This window comes from Artibeus jamaicensis, unplaced genomic scaffold (genome assembly GCF_021234435.1).
Source record: "Artibeus jamaicensis isolate MK-2021 breed Jamaican fruit bat unplaced genomic scaffold, CSHL_Jam_final contig_548, whole genome shotgun sequence".
Taxonomy (NCBI): Eukaryota; Metazoa; Chordata; class Mammalia; order Chiroptera; family Phyllostomidae; genus Artibeus; species Artibeus jamaicensis.
In genome coordinates this window covers 15,423,253-15,445,984 of record NW_026521883.1, presented here as the reverse complement: position 1 = coordinate 15,445,984, position 22,732 = coordinate 15,423,253, and the positions used below count along the sequence as shown (strand labels likewise).

General features: G+C 38.9%; 1 protein-coding gene across 13 annotated transcripts in view; it reads left to right on the top strand.

Moving 5' to 3' along the window:
* TCF12 (transcription factor 12) overlaps positions 1–17,002 on the top strand; it is a 389,260-nt gene extending 372,258 nt beyond the window's left edge. For 10 of the 13 annotated variants that reach the window (XM_037151078.2, XM_037151074.2, XM_037151075.2 and 7 more), the window contains 5 exons: positions 1,543–1,657; positions 2,544–2,706; positions 6,997–7,229; positions 11,529–11,682; positions 14,646–17,002. In XM_037151078.2, coding sequence (XP_037006973.2) covers positions 1,543–1,657; positions 2,544–2,706; positions 6,997–7,229; positions 11,529–11,671 — 654 coding nt within the window. In that variant the 3' untranslated portion in view covers positions 11,672–11,682; positions 14,646–17,002. The remainder of the gene's footprint in view (positions 1–1,542; positions 1,658–2,543; positions 2,707–6,996; positions 7,230–11,528; positions 11,683–14,645) is intronic. The other 3 variants (XM_053670007.1, XM_053670006.1, XM_053670011.1) reach the window with 1 other exon arrangement.
* Positions 17,003–22,732: the final 5,730 nt, after the last annotated feature.

The window sequence follows — 22,732 nt, the reverse complement described above, 5'->3', positions numbered from 1 at the left end:
ATGTAGTCATACTTGAGCATCTAAAGGGGTAGTAACACAACTAATTCTTAGCAGTGACTAATCCTTAAATAGCTTTAAAAGTTGTTGTGGGATACATCAAAGGAGTTTTTTTTTTAAACTATATTAAAGATAAGAATAAGGGTAGATAGCCCTGGCTAGTGTGGCTTAGTGGATTCAGTGCTGGCCTGTGAACCACATGGTCGCTGGTTCAATTCCCAGTCAGGGCACCTGCCTGGGTTGCAGGCCAGGTCCCCATTGGGGGGGCATGCGAGAGGCAACCACACATTGATGTTTCTCTTCCTCTCTTTCTCCCTTCCCTGTCTAAAAATAAATAAATTTTTAAAAAATTTTTAAAGGATAAGGGTATATAGAGAACAGATATTTCTTTAAAAGAGTGGTGGAAGACCTGGTATGTTCTAGTTAGGTCAACTATCAAATGGTCTGCATTGTCTGCAACTTTGCTTTGATTTTTCTTGTTTAGCTCGTGAGAAACCAAAGGATAAACTTGCATAGGGGTATTTATACCTCTTAGGGTAAAATTCATACAAAGTCATCAAAGATAAAACTATATTAATTACTCAAGGGATTCAAAGCTCAGCAATTTACTGGGATTGAAAGATTTATTGAAAACACTGCTTCTCATGTATACCTACAGGCCATAAAGCTCTTTAATTAAAGGCTTAATCTTCTCATTGACACATCTGATACTGTTCTAATAGAGCTTCATTTATAACCAGTTTTTCTGAAAATACTGCAGTAGCCACACATTTGGTGGTGTTTGCATGCCTTAACTTCCCATTGCAGGTTAATTGTGACTTGTGTAAGTTTGATTAAAAGTGAGATTCAAAATATGTAGCATTTTTGTTGCGTGGCAATGCTGAACTTCTGTTTTATTTAAATTTTGTATTGCCTTTTGTTACTCTTTTAAAACTTTTGAGGGCAGACAGTTAGAGAAAGAAAAAATAAGATACTATATGTGTGTGTGAGGAAAGGGCATGCCAAAGTATAGATGAATATTATTACTTGGAATCTAGTAATATTTTCTTAAATGCAGATTCATGCATACTTTAATATATAAGGTTGGGCCAAAGTAGCTTTACAGTTTGTTCATGTAGAAAATAATACAATAATTAATAAATAGTATTATAAGAGCAAACTGTTTCATATACTTACAATCGTAAACCTACTTTTGCCCCACCCTGTATTTAGATAGTATTTGGAATAGGTTTTCAGATCAGTTCATATAGGATTATTAATAGATCCTATAATATGTAATACTTTCTGGCTTCTGGAATGTTTTGTCTCTGTTAGTTCATCTGCTACAGTTCTCTGCAGGATATTAAATTTGGAGATTGGAATTTTGTTTGTAATAAAACTACTTAAAATTTAAGCTACTATCAAGTCTTTTGAAATCAAAAATCAAAAAAGCGGCACTCAAGAAGAGTTGCTAAATTCACATTACTATTCTTTTCTCTGTTGAACCCAGTAAAAGAATATAAACAATTTTTGCCTTTGAACTATCCTTTTTTTTTTTAACTTTAGGTTGGAACTCATAGAGAAGACTCTGTCAGTCTCAATGGCAATCATTCAGTTTTGTCAAGTACAGTCACTGCTTCGAGCACAGACTTGAACCATAAAACACAAGAAAATTATAGAGGTAACTATATTGTTGGTTTTCAGCAATAATGCAGACAGATACCATTTGCAGCACTGTCACCTTTCTCACAGGCACATTGACATCTGTGAATCAGAAGTCATCTGAGGTGGGAGAATTCCAAAAAGTAGTGCTACTGCATGAGTGTAGAGGATGGGTATTTAGGGTTCCAGTCAGCCAGTGTGGCCGGGCAAATTGTAGATATTTGTGGATGGAACCACCTGCAAACTGTTCTTCAGTTTTTACCTGTCATTTTCCTACATGCTCCTGCTTCTGTCATGTCTGTCTTCCGTAATCACTTCCCCTCATGACTGAGTCTTCATGGTCCCTAGAGGCAGTGAGAAAGATATATCTGAGTATGTTGAGAGCTCGGAATGATGATAGCTATTGTTTAGAAACAGTTCAGTTGTAGAAGCAGCTCTGTCAAAAAGCAAACTGGTAAACATTATAAAAGAACTTAAGTACAAATATATAGCTAATATTAAGAATACCAAAGTAAAGTTCTCCCGGTTATATTTAACCATGATGCCTGTTTTACTATGTTTATCAAGGAAAATGTTAAAGCTAGTTTCCTTTACCTTGGCAGAATATTAGAAGTCAGTTTCTAAAAATCCATCAAGTTTCTCATAGTTTTTTCATTTGTTACATAAATAGTGCCCAAAAGTGAGCATTAGACTGACCATCAAGGCCAGGCTTGCTCTTCTAAATAAAGAGGCTTTAAAAATCATTTGTAGGCTTGCTTTTATTCAGCTCTAAATAGTATACTTTCCTACATCTTTAGATTCCCCTCTTGAGAACTAACAGTATTTACTGTCTACAAAGCTTTTTACTGTATTAGTTCTAATTCCTAAGTCTGGACATTTATTTTGTTTCTTTGCCTCTTTGTTAGGTGGCTTGCAAAGTCAGTCTGGAACTGTTGTTCCAACAGAAATCAAGACTGAAAACAAAGAGAAAGATGAAAACCTTCATGAACCTCCTTCATCAGATGACATGAAATCAGATGATGAATCCTCCCAAAAGGACATCAAGGTTTCATCTAGAGGCAGAACAAGGTATTTATTAGCATCCAGGTGTTACATTTCACTCATTTGTTGTGGGTGAAAATACTTGGAAAATTGAAGGGTGTCATGCATTTATTGTCAGTTATATTCTAAATACTGCATTGGGACTTCATGTATGTTATCTCATTTAATTCTCACAGCATCCCTACAAGGGAACCATATGAAGCTGACTCAGAAATTATGTTTTACATTATACCACACTATTTTAGGGTCTACATATAAAAAAAATTACATCTATCCCCTTAGTGTTGTCTGTAAGACAATTAGAGGACAAAATAGCTAAAACAAATAAAATTGTGCATTATAGATATTTAGATACATTTCATCAAGAAGTATTTGAACATATTAATTTAAGGCTAAATATAACCAGGAGTTGGCAAATTTGCCCATGGGCCAAATCCAGCCCACTGCCTATTTTTATAAATAAAGTGTTGTTTTTTTTAAATCCTTACCAGAGGACATATTTTTTCATTGCTTCTAGAGAGAGAGAAAGAGAGAGAGACACTGATATGAGAGAGAAACATCAATCAATTGCCTTCTCATACACACCCCAACCAGGGACTAAACCCTCAACCTGGGTATGTGCCCTGACTGGGAATCAAACCTGCAACCTTTTGGTTTGCAGGACAATGTCCAGCTGAGCCACACTGGCCAGGGCTATAAATGAAATTTTATTGGAATACTTTCACACCTTATTTGTTTATCTATGGCTGCTTTTGCATTGCAGCAGTAGCAGTTTTGAGTAGTTGCAGAAGAAACCAGATGGCCCACAAAGCTGAAAATATTTATTATCTGGCCCTCTATAGAAAAAGTTTGCCATCTCCTAGTTCAAAAGTGATTTGAGAAGAGTGTGGAAAAGGAAGTACTCCAGGTGGGCTGATGTTGTTGGGGAAGGTTTTCCAGAAATTGGACTCGACCCTGCTTTGAAGTATAGATATTAACACATAGTATGCTAGTTTCAAATGGTTTCCATAGTCTTCCCTCAGATTTTTCTTATATATTAAAACTTCTGGTATATTTGTGATATATCCTATTTCTTTGTATATATCCACTTATAATATGTATATATCACATAGAAGTATTTATTTTCTAAACATTGTTCCATGTTTTAAATTATGGCACAAAGGAGACTATATATAGTAAGTATGATCTAGTAAGTATGTAAGTATGGTATAGTAAGTATAATAGATGCAACTAAATGAACCAGCATGGTCCTTTCTATATTCACCTACTTAAAAAGGTGTCCTTTTGCCTTTGACATTCTATTTTTAAGACTTAAATATTTCTCTTGGAAAAAATTAAATCTGATGATACTAATGCTATTATTTTTCTAACTTATTTTGGGGGGATGGGAGGAATGTTCATTCTTTTTTTGCCTCTTTTTAAAATATTTTTATTTACTTATTGTTAGAAAGAGGGGAAGGGAGGGAGAAAGAGAGAGAAACATCAATGTGTGGTTGCCTCTCATGTGGCCCCCACTGGGGACCTGGCCCACAACCCAGGCATGTGCCCTGACTGGGAATCGAACTGGTGACCCTTTGGTTCACAGCCTGTGCTCAATCCACTGAGTTACACCAGCCAGGCTAATGCTATTATTTTAATATGCATTGTATTCAGTTGTGCAGAGGCATGAGGAAGAGAAAACTGGGTCATGGAATCTATAGAGCACTTCTTTGAGGCATTTTAATTCTTTCATAGTTTTATTATTCAAATAGAATTTTAAGGGAAATAATTTGCATGTTTCCTCCTCATTCATAAAGGGCCAGATAAGTAAATATGTTCAGCTCTGTGGACCATATAGTCCCTTGAAACTTCTCAACTCTGCCATTGTGTAGAAAAGTAGCCAGAGACAATATATAAACAAATGGGCTTACTGTTCCAATAAAATTTTATTTACAAAATTAGGTAGCCAGCTCCTGAGTCATAGTTTACTGAACCCTGTTATATAGGTCATCAGAAATTGAGAAAGCAGTATAATAGGTTAATAATAATGATACTTAGTAATTAATAATAGTTAATAGATTAATAACATGTCCTTTGGACAAAGGAAAGTTAACCTGGGTTTTGCTCATGGCTCCATCATAACTTACCAAGTGATCTTCGGTAAGTTGTTAAAGCTGTCTGAGCTCTGCTTCCTTTCTCTCTAAAAAGAACTTTCTGCTATAGAATTTTTGTGGGAATAAAGTGAAAATGAAGCACATGAAACCCTTTACACACTGTCTCACATGCAGTAAACACTCATTAAATATACTGTAGTTACTCTTATGACAATGGTAATTTTTTAGGTATGTGGTGTAGGTTTGCTTCCATGGAGCACTGACCTGGGTTCTTGTTACATTGTCACTACTTGGCTTTGTGATCCTAGGGAGGTCACTGATTTTTCTGGATCTTGCAGTAGTTTTTAGTTCTGCTGCATAGACTCCTGAAACATTTTAGAAAGATAGGTGATGGGCCCTCAACCCAAATTCACTAAATCAGTAGCTCTGGTAGTGGACCTTTGAAAGCTGTATTTTTTAAGTGTTCCTGAAGATTCTGGTAAGTGGCCACATTTGAAAATCTTTGGGCTAGATGATCTGTAAAGGTCCCATTGTAGTCCAAGAACTAGTGATTCCCTGTTACCAAAAGATTACTTTTATGTAATTCTTGACAATTAGCTTGTAAGAATCTATTGTGTACTTTTTTCTTACACTTTTCAAGGCATTAGGAAAGAGATGAAAACATCTGTACTTTGTACACATCATTTTAAGGTTATGAGGGGCTCTGCTCAATAATATATTTTTGTAATATAAATAGAATTTTAAAAATTTATTCTAGAGCATCTTCCTCAATTTTTTCTGATTTCTTAATGTATTTTCATTACAGAAAATTGGAAAAATATTAAAAAGTATACACAAAAATCATACACACAAAAAACTACTACCCAGAATTAACCACTGTACTTTTCAGTGGTTAACTACTGTCTTCTTTTTCTGCATATATAGTTTAAATTTTAATTGCACTGGCTATAATATTTATAATTTCAACTTTTTTATTTAACAGTGTATTTTTAACATTTTCGTCTATTGAGTGTTTTCTGCAAAATGGAAGAATATTTCTACCACCCCCGAAAGTTTCCACATACTCCTTTATAATCAGTACCTTCTCCCATCCCCTGGCAACCAGTGATCTGCTTTCTATTACCATAGTTTTGTTTTTTCTAAAAGTTTGTGTAAATAGAATCATACACTATGTAGTCTTTTGTGTCTGATATCTTTTACTTAATGTGTAATCTGCATCTTGATTTTTCTAGAGGCTGCATAGTAGACCATTATCTGGATGTACTGTGATTTTTCTAACCCATATCCTGTTACTGGCATCCAGTGTGTTCTAATGTAATAGTTCTTTACGTAAATTTCTGTGTACGTCTCTTAATTATATTTGTAGAATGAATTTCTAAAAGTTGGAATTGCTGATTAAGAGGTAATAAACATTTTTAAGGCTTTGGATTTATTTTGCCAATTTACCCTTCAAAAAATTGTTCCAGTTCACCCATGTTTTTCATCACTGATGAAAATATTTCTCTCTGGAACAAAAAAATAATCATTTTCTGAGATAGTTCTCTCTCTCTCTCTGTGTCTTTAAGCTTTTCTTTTTTCTTCATCAGGTGGCTGCTGGCATGTATTTAAGAGCATAGATAGGTTAAGCAAATTAATACCTTAGTGTACTAGGAAAGTGCCTCCCAAATTTTAATGTACATATGAATGAGCTGGTGGTTTGGTTAAAATGCAGCTCCTGACTTAGTAGGTTTGCAGTAGGTCCTGAGATTCTGTGTTTTTAATAAGCTCCCAGTAATGCTGATCACATTTCAAATAGCTGAGTGCCTAGAATATTATGTAGTTGTTCAAATTATGTTTATGTAGAGTTTCACTAGCATGGAGAAGTCTTCATGCTGTAATATACAGTGAAAATGCATTTTTAATGTACAGGGTGGGACAAAAGTAGGATTACAGTTTATATGGGAAATAATATAATAATAAATAATAATACATGTGTTTTGCATACTCACAACTGTAAACTTACTTTTGCCATACCATGTGTCTGGTATAATTTCAGTTATGAGACTATATATGTGTATTGAAGAAAGACTGGGAAGAAATAAACATTCATGTAAAGGGTAGCTTTTACTTCTATTTGGTAAAGTTTGTAGGTAATTTTCATATCTACCTTTATACTTCATAATTCAGTAAACAGATCTACATTTTATAGGAAACCTAATACACATTGTTGTTACCTCGTTTCCAGCAGTACTAATGAAGATGAGGATTTGAACCCAGAACAGAAGATAGAAAGGGAGAAGGAAAGGCGGATGGCTAACAATGCCAGAGAACGCTTGCGTGTGCGGGATATTAATGAGGCATTCAAAGAGCTGGGTCGAATGTGTCAGCTCCATTTAAAGAGTGAAAAACCCCAAACAAAACTCCTTATTCTTCATCAGGCCGTGGCAGTCATCCTTAGTCTAGAACAGCAAGTCAGAGGTAAGTAGGTTCAGCAGAGGTACATAATTGTTATGCCTCAGTTGGACAGACATTTCTGTTTCCACTCACTCTTCTGCTTATGCAAAATTTTTGCAAGTTCAACTAGTATTTCTACCACTGCATCATCTAGATCACGTTTTCCTGCTAGTTCTCTCACCTCTGTCTCACTGAATTGGTCAGTGTCTGTAGGCTCAGTGCTTCACAGAAACCAGAAGGGAATAATCCTGTATGTAACAATGCAGAGAACAACCAGCTTCTGCATGCTTAGCATTAATGCTTTGTGCCTCTGTGTTCTTGTTGACTCTGATCTCCCACGCTGTTGAATTTACCTGTCCTCCTCCTGTTCCTTCCTGTCTTTCCTGCCTTTCTGTGCTCAGTTTCTTCCCTGTTTTGCCCTGGGGGCATCTACTTGGTTGTATAGCTTAATAGGCTGTCTGTACATGGTCCCTCCTAGCTTTGCCTCATACAGTCCTTTATACCCATGTCAATAAAGCATCAGGACTTTTTTTTTTTATTTTTATCCTCACCTGTGGACATGCTTATTGATTTTAGAGAAAGGGGAAGGGATAGGGAAGGGAGTGAGAGAAACATTAATCAGTTGCCTTTCATATGTGCCCTGACCAGGAATTGAACTCTTGACTTTTCCGTTTATGGGGTGACGCTCTAACCAACAGAGCCACACTGACCAGGGTGATATCAGGACTTCTTTGCTGATCCCTGATCAGTAATGCCATGATCTTCTTGGTATGTACTGTCATGCCTGTATATCCCTAAGGGCAAAAGTGTGATTTATATAGGCTCATTCACTACTGACCCAGACAAGTCCCCCAGCCATGCAACTTTTCAAGAAGTTTGAAAGAATCTTGAAGATGCTTTGAAGCCCTGGCTGGTGTAGCTCAGTGGATTGAGCACGGGCCTGTGAACCAAAAGATCATGGTTCGATTCCCCATCAGGGCAAATGCCTGGGTTGCAGGCCAGTTCCCTGCAGGGGCCAGTTCCCAGCAGGGGATGCACCAGAGGCAACCATACATTGATATTCCTCTCCTTCTCTCCTTCCCTTCCCTTCTAAAGATAAATAAATAAATAATTTTTTTTAAAAAGATGCTTTGAAACTTCATTTTTTAAACAAGTATTTATGGCTCTGTCCCAAGCAGCTATGTGCTAGACCCTGAGTTATCAATTAATACAATCCCTTGAAAAGTTCTACCATTGAGCTTGCTTTTTTACATATTACTTGTGTACCTTTTTATTCAAAGTTATGAATACCTCATTCTAAGCCTTTATGCAAACAATTTATAGATGTGGCCTTGGTTTCAGACCCTGCCTCCAGACTCCCTTTATTGAAAGAAATTGCCTGCCTTGTTTATCAGATATTTATGTAATACTTTATTTAAAGAAAGTAGGAAAAGAAAAAAGGATTAAAGTAGACAGATGCTTGAAAACTATAACCAGCAACCATCTGCATTGATTATAGGAAGATACTCTTTTTAGGAAAACCAGAGTTAGAGAACTAGAACACATTTTTGAAGAACATAAAAATGTAATTAATTTAGCCATCCTATCCATCCTCTTCTCTCCAATATATTCAGTGAATAAAAATGATGACTAGATGATGTCATGCATAACCACGTTACTGCTAAAGCCAGATGCTTGCTCCTGTTGTGTTAGGACCCCTACATATCTGTAGAGGGTACATGTTGATCAAACCTTATCTTCAGGGAGTTACAGACTACCTTGAGGTATTCATAAACATTTTGATTGTTGCCTGTTCGTCTGTGGCAAGAGCAGGTTCCTTGAACTGTCAGTGTGTCTGACACCCTTTGTCTTACTCAGAAGGTAACAAGACACCATCGTGAGTGGCCCAAGTACATTCATCCTCCTCCCCTGCAGCCCAAGATATTTTCTATGCTGATTCTTTTCATTTATTATCAGATTATTGCTTCTATCTGCACTGAAAATCTTATTATCTTGACAACAGTAGTGAAATACCTACTCTCAGATCAAAGCCATAAAAATGAAAAACACCTTTATGTTTTAAAAAAGGTTATAAACTTCACCATCGCTGGGTAGATTTTATTCATTCATTTGTAAGATTTGACTTTGTAGTGGGTTCACTCATATACCTAGAGTAGAAATGCAGTGTCTGAGAGAGGAGCTAACATCTAGGCTCTGGTCAGTGTTGTGGGCACTGACTTTTTCACACAATTCTGGAAAGCTTTATATAAACAGCTAATGACTGATTTGAGTTTGAACAAAACTTAAATATACTGAACTATATATTCATTAGGGACTGCTTCACTATTCATAAAATCCTACCTTCCTCCAGGCCTCAGGCACTGGGCTTTTCAAAGTTTAATGTAAAAGCCTTAGGGCCCATGTAAGATTGCTTCTTGAAGGGCACTCTGGTCATTTTCTGTCAAACAGGGTTTATAACTATTCAGCCCAATGCATAGTGGGCTGAATATGGCAGTACCCAATGTACTGTGCCTTGTCTGTGGCAGTACCTTCAGAGTTTGATATAGCTACTGTCTTTCTGTGGATTTTTATCTCCAGCAGTTTTTAGTTATCTCAATAGCCTATTCACTTTTGAGAGTTTATTCATCCTTGCAGGGGCCCTACCCAGTATTCCCTGGACCCAGCAATTTCTACAAAGATACACGTTTTGTTCATATGTATACCTTGGACATCCTCTGGACTCTCTGAGATCCCCTCTGGTTTTGGATGTTGCTCCGAGACTGTCTGGCTCTCTGCAACCGATCATCCCTGGACAAGTGGTTGTACCAGGAGGGCAACCAGACCCATGCCTGCAGTGCACCTGGAGAAGAGCAGGAAGAGTGACTTTCCTTCCAAGCTTCAGATATTGCCAGAGCACTTTTTGTTCTTTGGTTCCCCACATATTAAATCCTGTCTGGTCCCTGCCATTGCCAAGTCAGGCCTTTATATTATCATTACTACAATTTTGCTAAACCTCAGCAGATTTCACATATTACCTTTAAGTTTGTACTCTCAACTTTTACTAAAGGCTGGATTACTGGTCAAATTCTTCTTCATCAGCCCTGACCAGTGTGCCTCAAGTTGGTTGGGCATTGTTCTGCAATGAAAAGGGTCACAAATTTTATTCCCTTTTAAAGCACACACCTAGAATGTGGGTTCGGGTTTGGTTCCTGGTCAGAGCACATATGAGAGGCAACCAATCGATCTTTCTGTCCCCTTCTTTCTTTTTCCCTTCCCCTCTCTCTAAAAGTAAATAAATAATAAATATTTTAAATGTTTCTTCGTTGAACTCTTTCACAAGTCAGTTTCTCAGCTCAATTCTCTACCAGTGATAATTTAGAGTCATTAGAAATACTACAATTTTAGTTTCGTAGTCTCTTAGTGAGCTTGCAGATGAATAAACTGGGACAGTGGTTCCCAAATCTGGTTGGTCCCAGAGTCACCTGAGGCTTTTCCTTTTCCTAAACAAATCTCCAGGCCCTACCCCCAGTGGATTTTAATTTAGCTACAAGATGGTCATATGTGATAGTCTTACCATGTTCATTGATAATAGTTTACTCCTTACTAAAATCCCACTGAAATTTTAAAATAAAAATGGAATTAACCCACAAGGACATACAGGAGAGAAAACAATAGTAAATGAGATAGCAAAAATGTACGTAAGAAGGAAAGAAAGGAGAATGGCGGTAACTGATGTTTAGACAGAAGGAATGAAGTGGATCAGGGAAGAAAACCAGCAAGAAGCAGAACAGTTTGCTACACGAAGACCCCGGCCTGGAGAGAGTCTGTACGTGGGAGGTGCTGATCGTTGGAGCAGGCATCAGAATTAGAAACAGAGAGTGCCTGAAGGTCTTCAGTGGTAAAGTCGGATCCTTAAGTCTCCTCTCCACTTCGTGTTGCCTCTGCTCTTTCCCTTCCATCATAAAAGAAAGAAGTGTTTTCTGGGGAAGAAAGATGAAATCAGAAAGGCTGTAAATCAGGAACACCAAGAAAAGGAGAGCAGATGAGGCATGAAGATGAACAGTGAAATCTCCAACCCTGTGTCCTTCCAGTTTTGCTTCTCTAATGCTGCCAGCAAAATATGTTAACCCCATTGGAGAATTATTTTCTAGAGAAACTAAATACAATATGTGCTCTAGAGACTGCAGATTTAAGAATTTCTTGAGTAATAATGTCTCACTTTTGTATTACCATAGAGTAAAACCCACAGAAAGAAAAATAATAGCAATTTGCCCAGTTTAAGACCTAAGAGTCCCTGATTCATAACTTACGACTATAATGTTGAAAATTATTTTTCTATTGCAGAGAGGAATCTTAACCCCAAAGCAGCCTGCCTTAAGAGAAGGGAAGAAGAAAAAGTTTCTGCCGTATCGGCAGAGCCGCCAACCACACTACCAGGAACCCATCCTGGGCTTAGTGAAACTACCAACCCTATGGGTCATATGTAAACATCAGCCAGGTAAGTAAGGGTGTGAAAATAAAGTACAAGGAAATCACCTGAATTTATCTTAAAATTAGAACCTTTGAACATAATTCTCCGGTGGCATTGGTTGTAAAGGTCACATGTAATTTGGAATCCAACAGTTTACCTTTATGTTGTATAATCATACTTAGAAAGTTAATATCATCTTATATCCAATGTATTCTCTTCTAAGTCTAAAAGTATCCTATGATTTATAAAGAATTTTGGGGTTCTGTTCTGGATCATCATGAATGTCATTCTGATCCAAGAAGAAAGTAGCACAATGACTCTTCCATCAAAAAATTCTTTTGCTACCACATTTCTCTACCAGAAGTATTCGACTGTATTGTCAACCAGTTTTCTGTTAACCATCCACTTCTTTGCCGTGAAATCTTTATATACAAAATAGCTACTGCTCGTTTCCATTGAATCAATAATGCAAGTTTGTAATATGCAGCTTTCTTCCCTGTAAGAATATCAGTTACACCTTGAATCTGCGAATGAATGCAGAGGTGCTATATGTAATAGAACTAGCGCCCTTCTCTGGAATTTTACTTGTTGAAAGATTCTTCCTTTTCTCTTCCTCTTTACGGACTAAGCACAGTTTACTTCCTTGTGGTTTTTTTAAACTGAGTAACAAAAATAATGAGTTTGTTGCCTAAGTAGTTAATATGCATCACCTTTTTCTTAACTATGTACATTCACATCTGTAATTTAAGTTATGTAGTTAATATTTACCTAGCAGAAATTAATACAGGCTATAATTAAATATTTTGGGCAATAACATTTTAGCTAGCATCAGCAGTGTATACTTCTTTTCCCAGTTTCATCAGCAGATAAAAAGCACTAAATAAAGATGAATGGATGGGAGGTGTGGAGCAGGAAAACTATTTCAAGTACAATTTCATTTGATCAGCCTTGTGGCTATCATTTTGAGCAGAAACTCTGGAATGTAATAGACTATTTTGTAAACTACCAACATCAATCAGTACCTCACCCTTTTCTGAAAAATTTGGTTCCTACCATCTCTACGTATATCCTTCCTAGGATCAAACTAGACCAAAACTGAAGATTTCATTTGGGGACAAAAGGAAGAATGTTGATGTAATTATTTGTGTCAGTTATAACACAAGCAGCAAACAAGATAAAGCCACCTCCCCCACAAAAAAAAATACCCAGCTATCCAACTGATTATACATGTCAAAGAGACTTCAGGCAAGAGCTGGTTAGCTTGGAGGTCCCCCAAAACCCAAGCCACTATTTCATATTCTGTGGAAAATATAGAATATCATGAAAAAATAAATATTTTTGTTCAAAAATAAACAACTTTGAAGTTTTAAAATAAAAACATGCCACTGTTTCTCAATGCAAAAGCAACTTTTTAATTTGGCAGATCGTTTTGAAGAAGCGTGATGAGAGGTAACTTCTTATGCTCAGGTCCCAGGTGACCACTGGGCTATGAAAATAGCACTTTATAGTCATCTGTCACATTTATCTCAGAGCCTGTCTTATTTTTCTTGCCTGTTCTTCCTCTAGCTCTTTCTCTTTAACTCTCCCTACCTCACATCTGTCTTCCCCCTTCTGTTTACTTTCTGCTCTTTTTACTGCTTCTGTATTTCTTATGACTTTTATATGTCTACCCATATTTCTATGATGAGGAAATTTCCCCCCTTAGGTTAAATTAAAACTTGAGATTCTCACCTATCAAAAAGAGAACAAGAATCTTTTAAAAAAAACACTTTAGGGATATAAGAAATGTAATAAATGTACTTTGTTCCATTAGATTTTATAGGCTAGTGTTTATTATCTTAAAATATGTCTTAAAGGTTGCTAATTTCATAAGGGTGGTTTCTGGTTTCAGCTGATAATCTTCAATTCTTTATAGAACTAGATGGCAGATTAGAACCAGCAAGTGACTAGGCATGAGGAAAACACCAGCTAGAATCAAATTAATTGATAAATGATCACAGAATGAATGACTAGAAAAGCACAAGAATTTTCCACCATGTAATGTGAGGCCAGGTAGCTTTTGAGTATCTCAGCTGTCCATTCCTGAGAGCCTCACTCTGTTACAAAACAATATTGTGATTGTAGTTTCAAAAGGAAGTGAAAAGTATGAGTCTTCCTAAAACTATTTCTATCAAAAATGGCTAAAATGGAAAACTTTAGAGATACTATTATATATATTATATTAAGAATATAGCCCTGGCTGATGTGGCTCAGTGGGTTGAACGCTGGACTGTGAACCGAAAGGTCACTGGTTCAGTTCCTTATCAAGACACATGCTTGGCTTTAGGGCCAGGTCCCTAGTTGGGGGCATGTAAGAGGCAACCGATTGATGGTTCTCTCACACAACAATATTTCTTTCCCTCCCTTTCTCCCTTTCTCCCTCTCTCTGAAAATAAATAAACTCTTTTTAAGAAGGACATAAATATGTATAAAATTTGTACTATAATAGAGTAAAATTTTCTTAAAAGTTTATTGAGAAATCAATACAAAATGGTCCCTGCCTCTAGAAATTTTCAATTTAGAGAAGATAGGTGTAAACTATCAAAATAGTGCGATGGACTGAATGTAGCAATAAATGTATGCTTTAACAGTGTGTCTCCATTGAGAAATGCATGTGTAGAACCTCAAAGCTCAGGTGTTGCCAGTTTGAATGTTGCCGAAATGAAGGTTTGCATAATTGTCACAGCTGTTGTATAATGCTGTATTTTGCGATGCTGTAATCACATGATCTCCTTTAAAAAATCTTACCACATACATCAAGTAAAACCATTTCAATTACACCTTGAAAGAAAGAGGCTCATTTATAAGTCATTTAGCAAACTGCTAATTTAGTGTAAAACCTGAGTATGAGGAGTATCAACTGTTGTTGTTACTGTTTTTCTGGGGAGGTGTTTTTTTAACAATGATGTCCTAATTGATTCTCTTCTCTCCCTTGGCTCTCCCCACCACAGCTCCAGAGTTATCAGTAGGCTAGATAGAAGGTGAACTCTCCTCATAAGGACTTGGACAACTCAGATTATCTGAAGACAAACCTGATAGGAGGGAGAAGAAAAAACAAAACACTTGAAACAAGAAACTCAAATATAATCCTACGATCAAAGCAACTGGTCAGTCAACACTTCCATCAGAAGTGAAGATAGGAAGCTCATCAGATAGAACGTCAGCCCGTGAGACGTTTGCAACATCATTTTGTTCTAAGCAGTATGTCGCTTCTGCACAATCAGAGACTGTCTCAATTCTCTCCACTCACCGTGGAAGTTGCCTTGTGCCTAAACTGAATTGACAAATGCATTGTAACTACAAATTTTATTTATTGTTATGGAACTGTAAGGTCTACATATAAAGGGAAAGAGTTAATGTGGAAAGCTGATCTACACTCAGCTGATGCCAGCATGTGTTGAAGCTGTTCACGTGCAGAGAACAAAGCAGTGACAACCATTGGCCCTTAGCATTCCCGGCATACCTATTAGTGTCTTAACAAGGAAGGGAAAAGTCTTTTGTTGCCCTCTCCTGTCCTTTTGCCATATGAATAGTGTTTTCCATAAAATAGGAAAATATTACTTCGTATATATACCATTTCTCTCACTCTCATTTTTTCATTTATTTTTATTTTCTCTTTGTGGGTGTTATATTTGGTCTCTGAAACAATAGTTTATGGACACAGTCCAGAATACTCCATATAGCCCAATGTGCTTTGCATATTTACCTTACAAAGATAAGCAGAGACCATCTGTGACCATAGCTTAGCTAAGATTTTCAAAAGGGAAAAATTTGTCCCCTAGATTTTCCCCAAACTAAATATTGTTTTATTTCTAATAATAACCAAGACTTTTCAAGCTTCTAGTTTTCATAGTAAAGCTTGTAATAGCAAGAAGTGTAAATTACAAGGGAAGAATCTACTATTTAGAAATTGCTTTGTTTTCCAAGCAATAAGTACTACATAATAGTACTTGTAAAGTGTGGGCTATAAGTAAGCACAAAATGGATTTAAAATACAAAGAAGCTTTTTCAGACTGTGATTTTGGTGACAAAACTCAGTAGTCACCAAAGCAAGTCTTGTGATCAGTGAACACACTGTTGTGAGGCAAATTATTTAATGGGATACAAGAGCAGTGGTCACCTGAGTTTCCTTATCCTAGTCTTTCTTTCTCTGTCATTTGGATGGCTGGCCAGTGGGGAGGAATTCAGTGGGTGATTTAATCAACTGCAAACCATCTGCCCCTGTCCTGGCAAGATGAGCCAGACTAGCATTAAACCAGTACTTGTCAGTCTATCTTGAAACTGCATTAAAACACCCCTCTATCTCTTATCCTTAAAAGTTGATTTTTAAGACATAATAATCACTTTGAACTTCCATGAAATCTGTCTTCCACCACAACCACCCTGGGAGAGAAAAACATGGTAAACGAGGTTGTCTTGGTTTAATAATTCCTTATGGCCAATATCAACAGTGGCAGTCAGCACACAGAGGAAAGGACCCAAATCACTCTGTAACGTAATATTTCTGTTAATTTGAAAGAACAAAAAACAAAACAGAACTTCAGATCCTCCGGTCGGGATGATTCCTAACAAATCAGTCTTTCGTGAACTTAGTGGACTTTTTGGTTACTTTAATTTGCATATATTCTCCAATTACATCAGACTCTATCTGTGGCCTTGTTCTTCATTTCAGTGTTAATCAGCTAAACAGAAATTGTTGCTTATGATGTGTGAGTGAACATATGCCAATGCCTGGCATGTTTTCTTCAGAGCTTGTTGTCTTTTTCGCTATATTAGACTTTGCAGTACGCCCAGAAGCTTTCCTTCATAAAATAGAAAGAAAAAAACATTTGGCTTATTTTTCACTGTAGGTAGTCTTTTATACAATAATCTTGTAAGAAAATTTCTTGAATTCTAAATATTACTCTTTCTAGATTTTTGAAATCGAAAAGTTTTCAGTAAAAAGTTTCTTACTTTATTTTATTATATTAGGTAGTAAAAATGTAGGGTTATTTACCATAACCTGTTCATTAATATCAGAAATTTACAATAGCATTTTAAGACCATAGTAGGATTCTAGCATACCGTGTAGTACCTATGGAGTATTGTAAGAGCTAATTGTCCGAGATGAATTGCTTCTCATCTTGTTCTCCAGTTTCCATTGTTGGTTTATTGCAGATTTGTATCCTGTGTCAAATTCAAGGTATTACTGATAAATCTTTTCAACCAGCAGCAAGAAGTTCAAATTTTTTTCTGTCACTGTAACAGAAAACACAATATGTATATAACATTTATGTAGCAATAAATGTGCCATCTTTTTTTTAACATAGCACACTAGTGAGTTTTTTTACATTCCGCTCTCCAAGAATAATGCATTTTGTTTTCTCCATCTCATTCCTCTCATGTCCAAACTTCTTTTCTTTTTTTCCCAGCTTTATTGAAATACAATTGACATACAACATTGTGAAGTTTAAGGCATACAACACAATAATTTGATATATGTATATAGGGTCCGGCAGAAGTAAGGCCTGCTTGAGTGCAGTCCGTAGGTTAATGATATGGGTGTAATAATTTATCATTTTAATTTGAACATTTCATGTAAAATGTAATATAGTGTGATTGAGCGTGATGTTATTATATTAGAGAATGACATGCTTATGATTTTGTAATAAAAAGGGAGCTTTATTTTTGCCGGACCCTGTATTTTGCCAAAGGATTACCACAATAAGGTTAATTAACACAACTGTCACCTCACATAGTTGCTTTTGTGTGTGTGGTGAGAGGTGCACACTGCTTTCCCTATCTGCATTATCTCTATCACATTATCTGGAAAACCTGTCAGGACAGAATCAGTCTCGGAGAATTAAATGGTATTCGAGTCTGCAGCTTCTCTGGGTTGTGTATTTCTCTTGCTCTCTGTACCGAGAGGGGTCTTTTACCTTTTTCTCGAAGGTTGACAAATATCAATTAGTGAATGATTACTCATTTGCAGATCTAGAAAAAAATAAGGAAAACAGAAAAAGACTCAAACGAGGTTTTTCAAATGAATGTTTCTTCAAAGTACTTTTCACATATTTTATGCCCTTTTTCCTCCAGAAAACCTATTCCATATTTAGAGAATGGTCATATATATTGTTTCCAGATAAAAAGTTATGCATTCACCCCAGCTTTCATACACACCACCATTACCACCAAAAATATGCATAGTCATAAATATGCGTAGACTCCTCAGACACTCCCCGAGGAGTTTGTGCCAAGCAAGGGCCTGAGAAAAACAGTGGACAGACTTTCTGTAGGGCCCGTGTATGAGATAGAACCCGTGGTCCTTGTCTCACACCCTCTCAGGTTCCTGGCAAGATGCTTCTCGGTGAATTATGAAACCCACTGTCCCCCTTGGAGGCCCAATAGATTATTTTACTAACTGTGGGATTTGGTGAAAACAGTTTTAAACATGTTAGTTTGATTTCTTTTTGTACAAAATGATAAGCTAAATAAAAAATTCCATCTAAGAAGAAAACGTGAGAACTGAAATGAAATCAAGAAACCATCTCATCAACTGCCTCAATAGATTTATGAAAACAGGCCCAGAGAGGTTGTGTGTGTCCAAGAACACAAAACTGGTAAGAGACCAAGATGCTTGAAACTTTTCCTACAAAATCTCCATGTATTTTTTCTTTCTCTTTACAGATTTTTAGGTCAGTTCTATTCATTGGATCTATTTTTCTCTGCTACACTTTTTCTTTCATATATATTTTTTCTCTCATGGAAACTCAGATCTTAAGTACACATCACATTGTGTGTGGGGGTGTGTATGTATGTTTTTTTTTTAAGTTAAAGAGTACCAGCTTTGGTATCAAGCAGTCAGTCTTCAGTTCAAATCCAAGTTCAGCATCCAATTAACTTCATTTCCTTATCTAAAAAATGGAGATACATACTAGTTATGTAAGTACTGAATGAAACAATGTATGGAAAGCTCTTACCATGGTTCCTGTCACATAAGTACTTAATAAATGATAAATATTTTTAAAATAAATAGCTTTCCTTTCAACCAGATCCCAGGATGATTACTCTCCAGCCACCCCAAGAAGACGTTGGCCCATTTTTAGGAGTCTACATTCTTTGGGGGTAATCCAATGAATCATTCATTTTCAGCACCTTCCTATGGCTGTGTTTTATGAGGGCTAAAAAACTTCCCTTGTCAGGAGTGAGCAAGTAAGCTTAGCCTAGTCCAACTGTGTGGGTCCTCAGGAAGCAGATACCAAGGTGGAGTTCAAGTGCAAGGAATGTACTGGATGTAATACCTTTGGGAAACGGGAGAGGAATCAGGAGTAGTCAGGATTGTCCTTCAGACCATGATGCAGGTCTGGCATCTGGAAGAAGAGGACAAAGAAGGATTAGGTAGGAAGAGCCTCAGACTGCCTTGGAGTTCTGCGAAAGTCCTCGGTTATCCGATGGGGTCTGACAGGATCGCCTTTTGAAGAGTGTCGTGTTGGGCAGAAAGGGTAAGGAACTTAAGTGTTGTGGTCAGTCATTGGCTGTGAGTCATTTGCCGGGAGAGACTGCAGGACACTGTAATATAGGGACTGCACCTGGAGGCCAACAGCGAACTACACTCTCCAGACAGGTTATCCCTTAAAAGGAGATCTCAGAGGTATGCCTCCGTGGCTTCCAGAACATCTCTTTTACTCCCTACAAAATTGGCAAGACAAAACCAAAGGGTCTTCTGCAGTTGCTGGAACCATAGGTAAATAAACTTAGCAGGCTGATCAGTTTTTCAAAAATTGGAATTCTTTTCTCCTTTGGCATTCCACAGACGAAGGACACCTACACGTTACCGGGAGTGATGAATCACATTTCCTCCGCTTCCCCTGGGGGCTGGGCTGTGGGCTGTCGTAATTGGGCCAAGTCCCTGAGGTCACTGTTGACTGTTCTGGCGTTCAAGGACTTCATCGTAGTCCCAGGCAGTGGAGCGTCTGCAGAGCCTCTGTGGTCACCTGCAGGGCCACATGTTCTCATTGTGTTGGGGAATTTCCCTGTGAGTGTCCCCAGCCTCAGAAACTCTTTCCTCCACCCTGTTGTGGGACATGCTCACAGAAGTAGAAATAGGCTGTTTTCCTTTTCTTCTCCTGCCTAATCATGTATTCCAGAGAGTCTGAAAGGGCTTTTCTGTTCCCTTTGGCCTAGACCTACAATCTCTTCCCCCAACTGAGGCTCTCTGGCCAGGGGATAGTGCTGCATACTGCCAGGTTCTCCTTGCTCAAGCTTGAGGCTCAGTGCTCTGCTAGACAGAACCTACCAAAGGCCCGCAGCTCTCTCAGCCATTTTATCCTTACAGGCCGTACGCACAACTCCCAAAGTCCTCCCAGCCTTTCGAAGCCTGTGAAAACCTCTGCAACGTGAAAAAAATATTATGGTACCAAAAGAGAAACTGAAAAAATCAAATTCATTTCCAAACAGCCATAAAAATCATCTCAAAGTTTTGTAGCAAAATAAAATTCCTACTTAATGTGGGATTTGGGGTTCATTTTAATGTATTTGATATAATGGAGGTTAGGACTTCCAAAGATCTTAAACCCACCCCAGGTTCCTTCAATTACACAGCCTTTTTCAGTTATCCTTTAACCCCCCTCTGGTTTATCGATAGTCTCTTTGGCAAGAAATACAACTGTGTCTTCCCCTCCGGTGGCAAGGACCATGTGGGTATCTGAAGATGTACTCTGCCTAGACCTGGAGGACCCGTGGAAACCGTGGATTTGTTAGAAACTCTAAAGGCATGCGTTCTCCTGTGCTCAGGACCATGTCTTTCCTTCCTTGGTCCCTCGCAGTCCTGTGAGATGTTTGGCTTTCTCCCATGTTCCTGACCTTCTGCAGCTCCCTCTCCTGCAAGCCTTGAGTCTTTTCCCCTGGTCAGTTGGTCCCTGTGGGAATGGGCTGCAGCCCACCCAGGCCTGGAAGAAGGCTGTGGCTGGGCCTCTGGTCAGTCAGCAGGAAGGACCACCTTGTCCTGAAATACCCTCCAGGGGTTTGCTCTGACGGTTTTTCTCCGACCTGCGAGTATTCCCCATGTATGCAATGTCCCTTTAATGCTGAGAGACATTGGGTGATGTTCCAAAGCAGCACAGTAATGAAGCTCCAGCCCTGCCTTGCGGAGGCCAACTCACACTTGGGAGGCAGTGGCTGGAAGATCCCCTTCTCTGACATGGCCATCCCGTCAGGCAGGGCCACCACGCCCACGTATTCCAGGCCTCCCGCAGGCCATCCCACCTCATCCTCATTAAAGCCTGTGATGAAAGCAGGGTTGTTTTTCAGACTCAACAGTGAGTTATTGATCAACACTGATAGTGCAAGAAGCTTGATCTCACCATGAACTGGCAGAGATTAATTAGCCTGATTCCCAAGCATAATCCCAATTAGGCGCAAAGAAGAAAGGAAAGAAAACACAAAGGAACTATTCTTCCCCAAGAACCAGCAACCTTCTGTCCAGGGGTGGAGAGGGAGGAGGAGCAGGAAACCAAAGAAGAAACAGGTAAACGTGTCCCAGCACCTGAGGGATTCCTGCCCAGTCCGAACTCAGGGCAACGAGCCCGTGAGCACAAAGGTGAGCAGGGGTGCCTTCCTGCCAGGATCTCATATGATGATGCACGTTTATTTTCTTGGCTTTGCTACCTGCCTAATGGTGCGCGGGAAGGCACAATTAAGCAGGAGGTAAAGTACCAGCTCTGGGCTTGCTCAGCTTCAGGGGTTAGGGTGCCAGCAGCGGAGAACTCAGCTCCATCTGGATGGGCGAGAAAGGTTGCATGGGAGGGGGTAATTACCCTGAGTGCTCAGTAGAAATAGTGAAAGCCATTTTCTGCAGCTGGGAAGCGGGAGCCATCTTGTTCTATGTCATTTTCTAGGACTTTCCAGCCAGGATTGACAGCCCAAATGTCTCTTCCCTGGTGGTGGGGTGAGCAACAGAAGGCAGGCGTGACCTGCAACGTAGCAGCCTTGAGATGCGACTAACCAACCTAACTAAGCTTCAGTTTCCTCTCCTGTATAATGGGGACAATTAGTAGTCACACTATGAGATCTGAGGAATTCAGAGGTGTGTGGCACATAGGTACTTCCTAACCTCGTAAGGAAAGCAAGGCAAGGGAGCAGCAAGTCAAAAACTGATGACTGGTGCCCTGACCTGGGTGGCTCTGTTGGTTAGTCGTTGTCCTGCAAAGCAAAGGGTCGCTGGTTCCATTCCCACTCAGGGCACATACGGGAGATGGCCAGTGGATGTTTCTCTTTCACATCTATGCTTCTCCCTGTCTCTCTCAAAGTAAATAAAATAAAAATTTTTTAAAAACCTGATGACTGGCACACTAGCACATGCTTAAAGGCCTGACAGTGTGCTGGGCACACTCGGACCTCCCCATTACTGAGATTGCAGTGGCACAGGAAGACGGACAAGTAGCAGGAGCGGACAGGGTGACCAGGGAAACACAGTGGACTCAGTCACCAAAAGACAAGGGCCCTGGCCAGGGCTGACAGCCAGGGTGGGGGTTGCAAGGAAGCCTGCCTGGAAGGGGTGCTGCGCCCCTGAGTCTGACCAGGAAATGAGGCAAGAGCTCAAGGGCGAGCCAGATGCTGATGAGCTCGGGATGGTTAGTGACAAAAGGGAGTCTCTGCGTCTGTGGTGGGCAGAGCACGAACAGAGACAATGCCCTGCCCCACCCCATACCCACACCAAAATGTGGCCCCTTCAAGTCTTCCTACTCTGTGGGGCGACCTGCGTTTGGATCCTGGTCCAAGCCAGTTGACTACAAAAGCAGAGCCGTGGGCCACTTCGGGAAACTTGAACATTGACTGGACACTTGATGCTATCAAGAAGATAATTGTTCATGCCTTTAGATGCGATACAGTGGTTGTTTTCTCGAAGTCCTCGTCTCTTAGGGAGACGCACCAAAGTGCTTACAGAGGGAGTGGAAGGGGGCCTGGAATTAGCTCCAGGATCGTCCAGTGGCGGCCAGTGCGGGTGGAGAGGGACAAGGGGTTTACATGAAACCAGGCAGGGAGCTGATAGTTGTTAGAG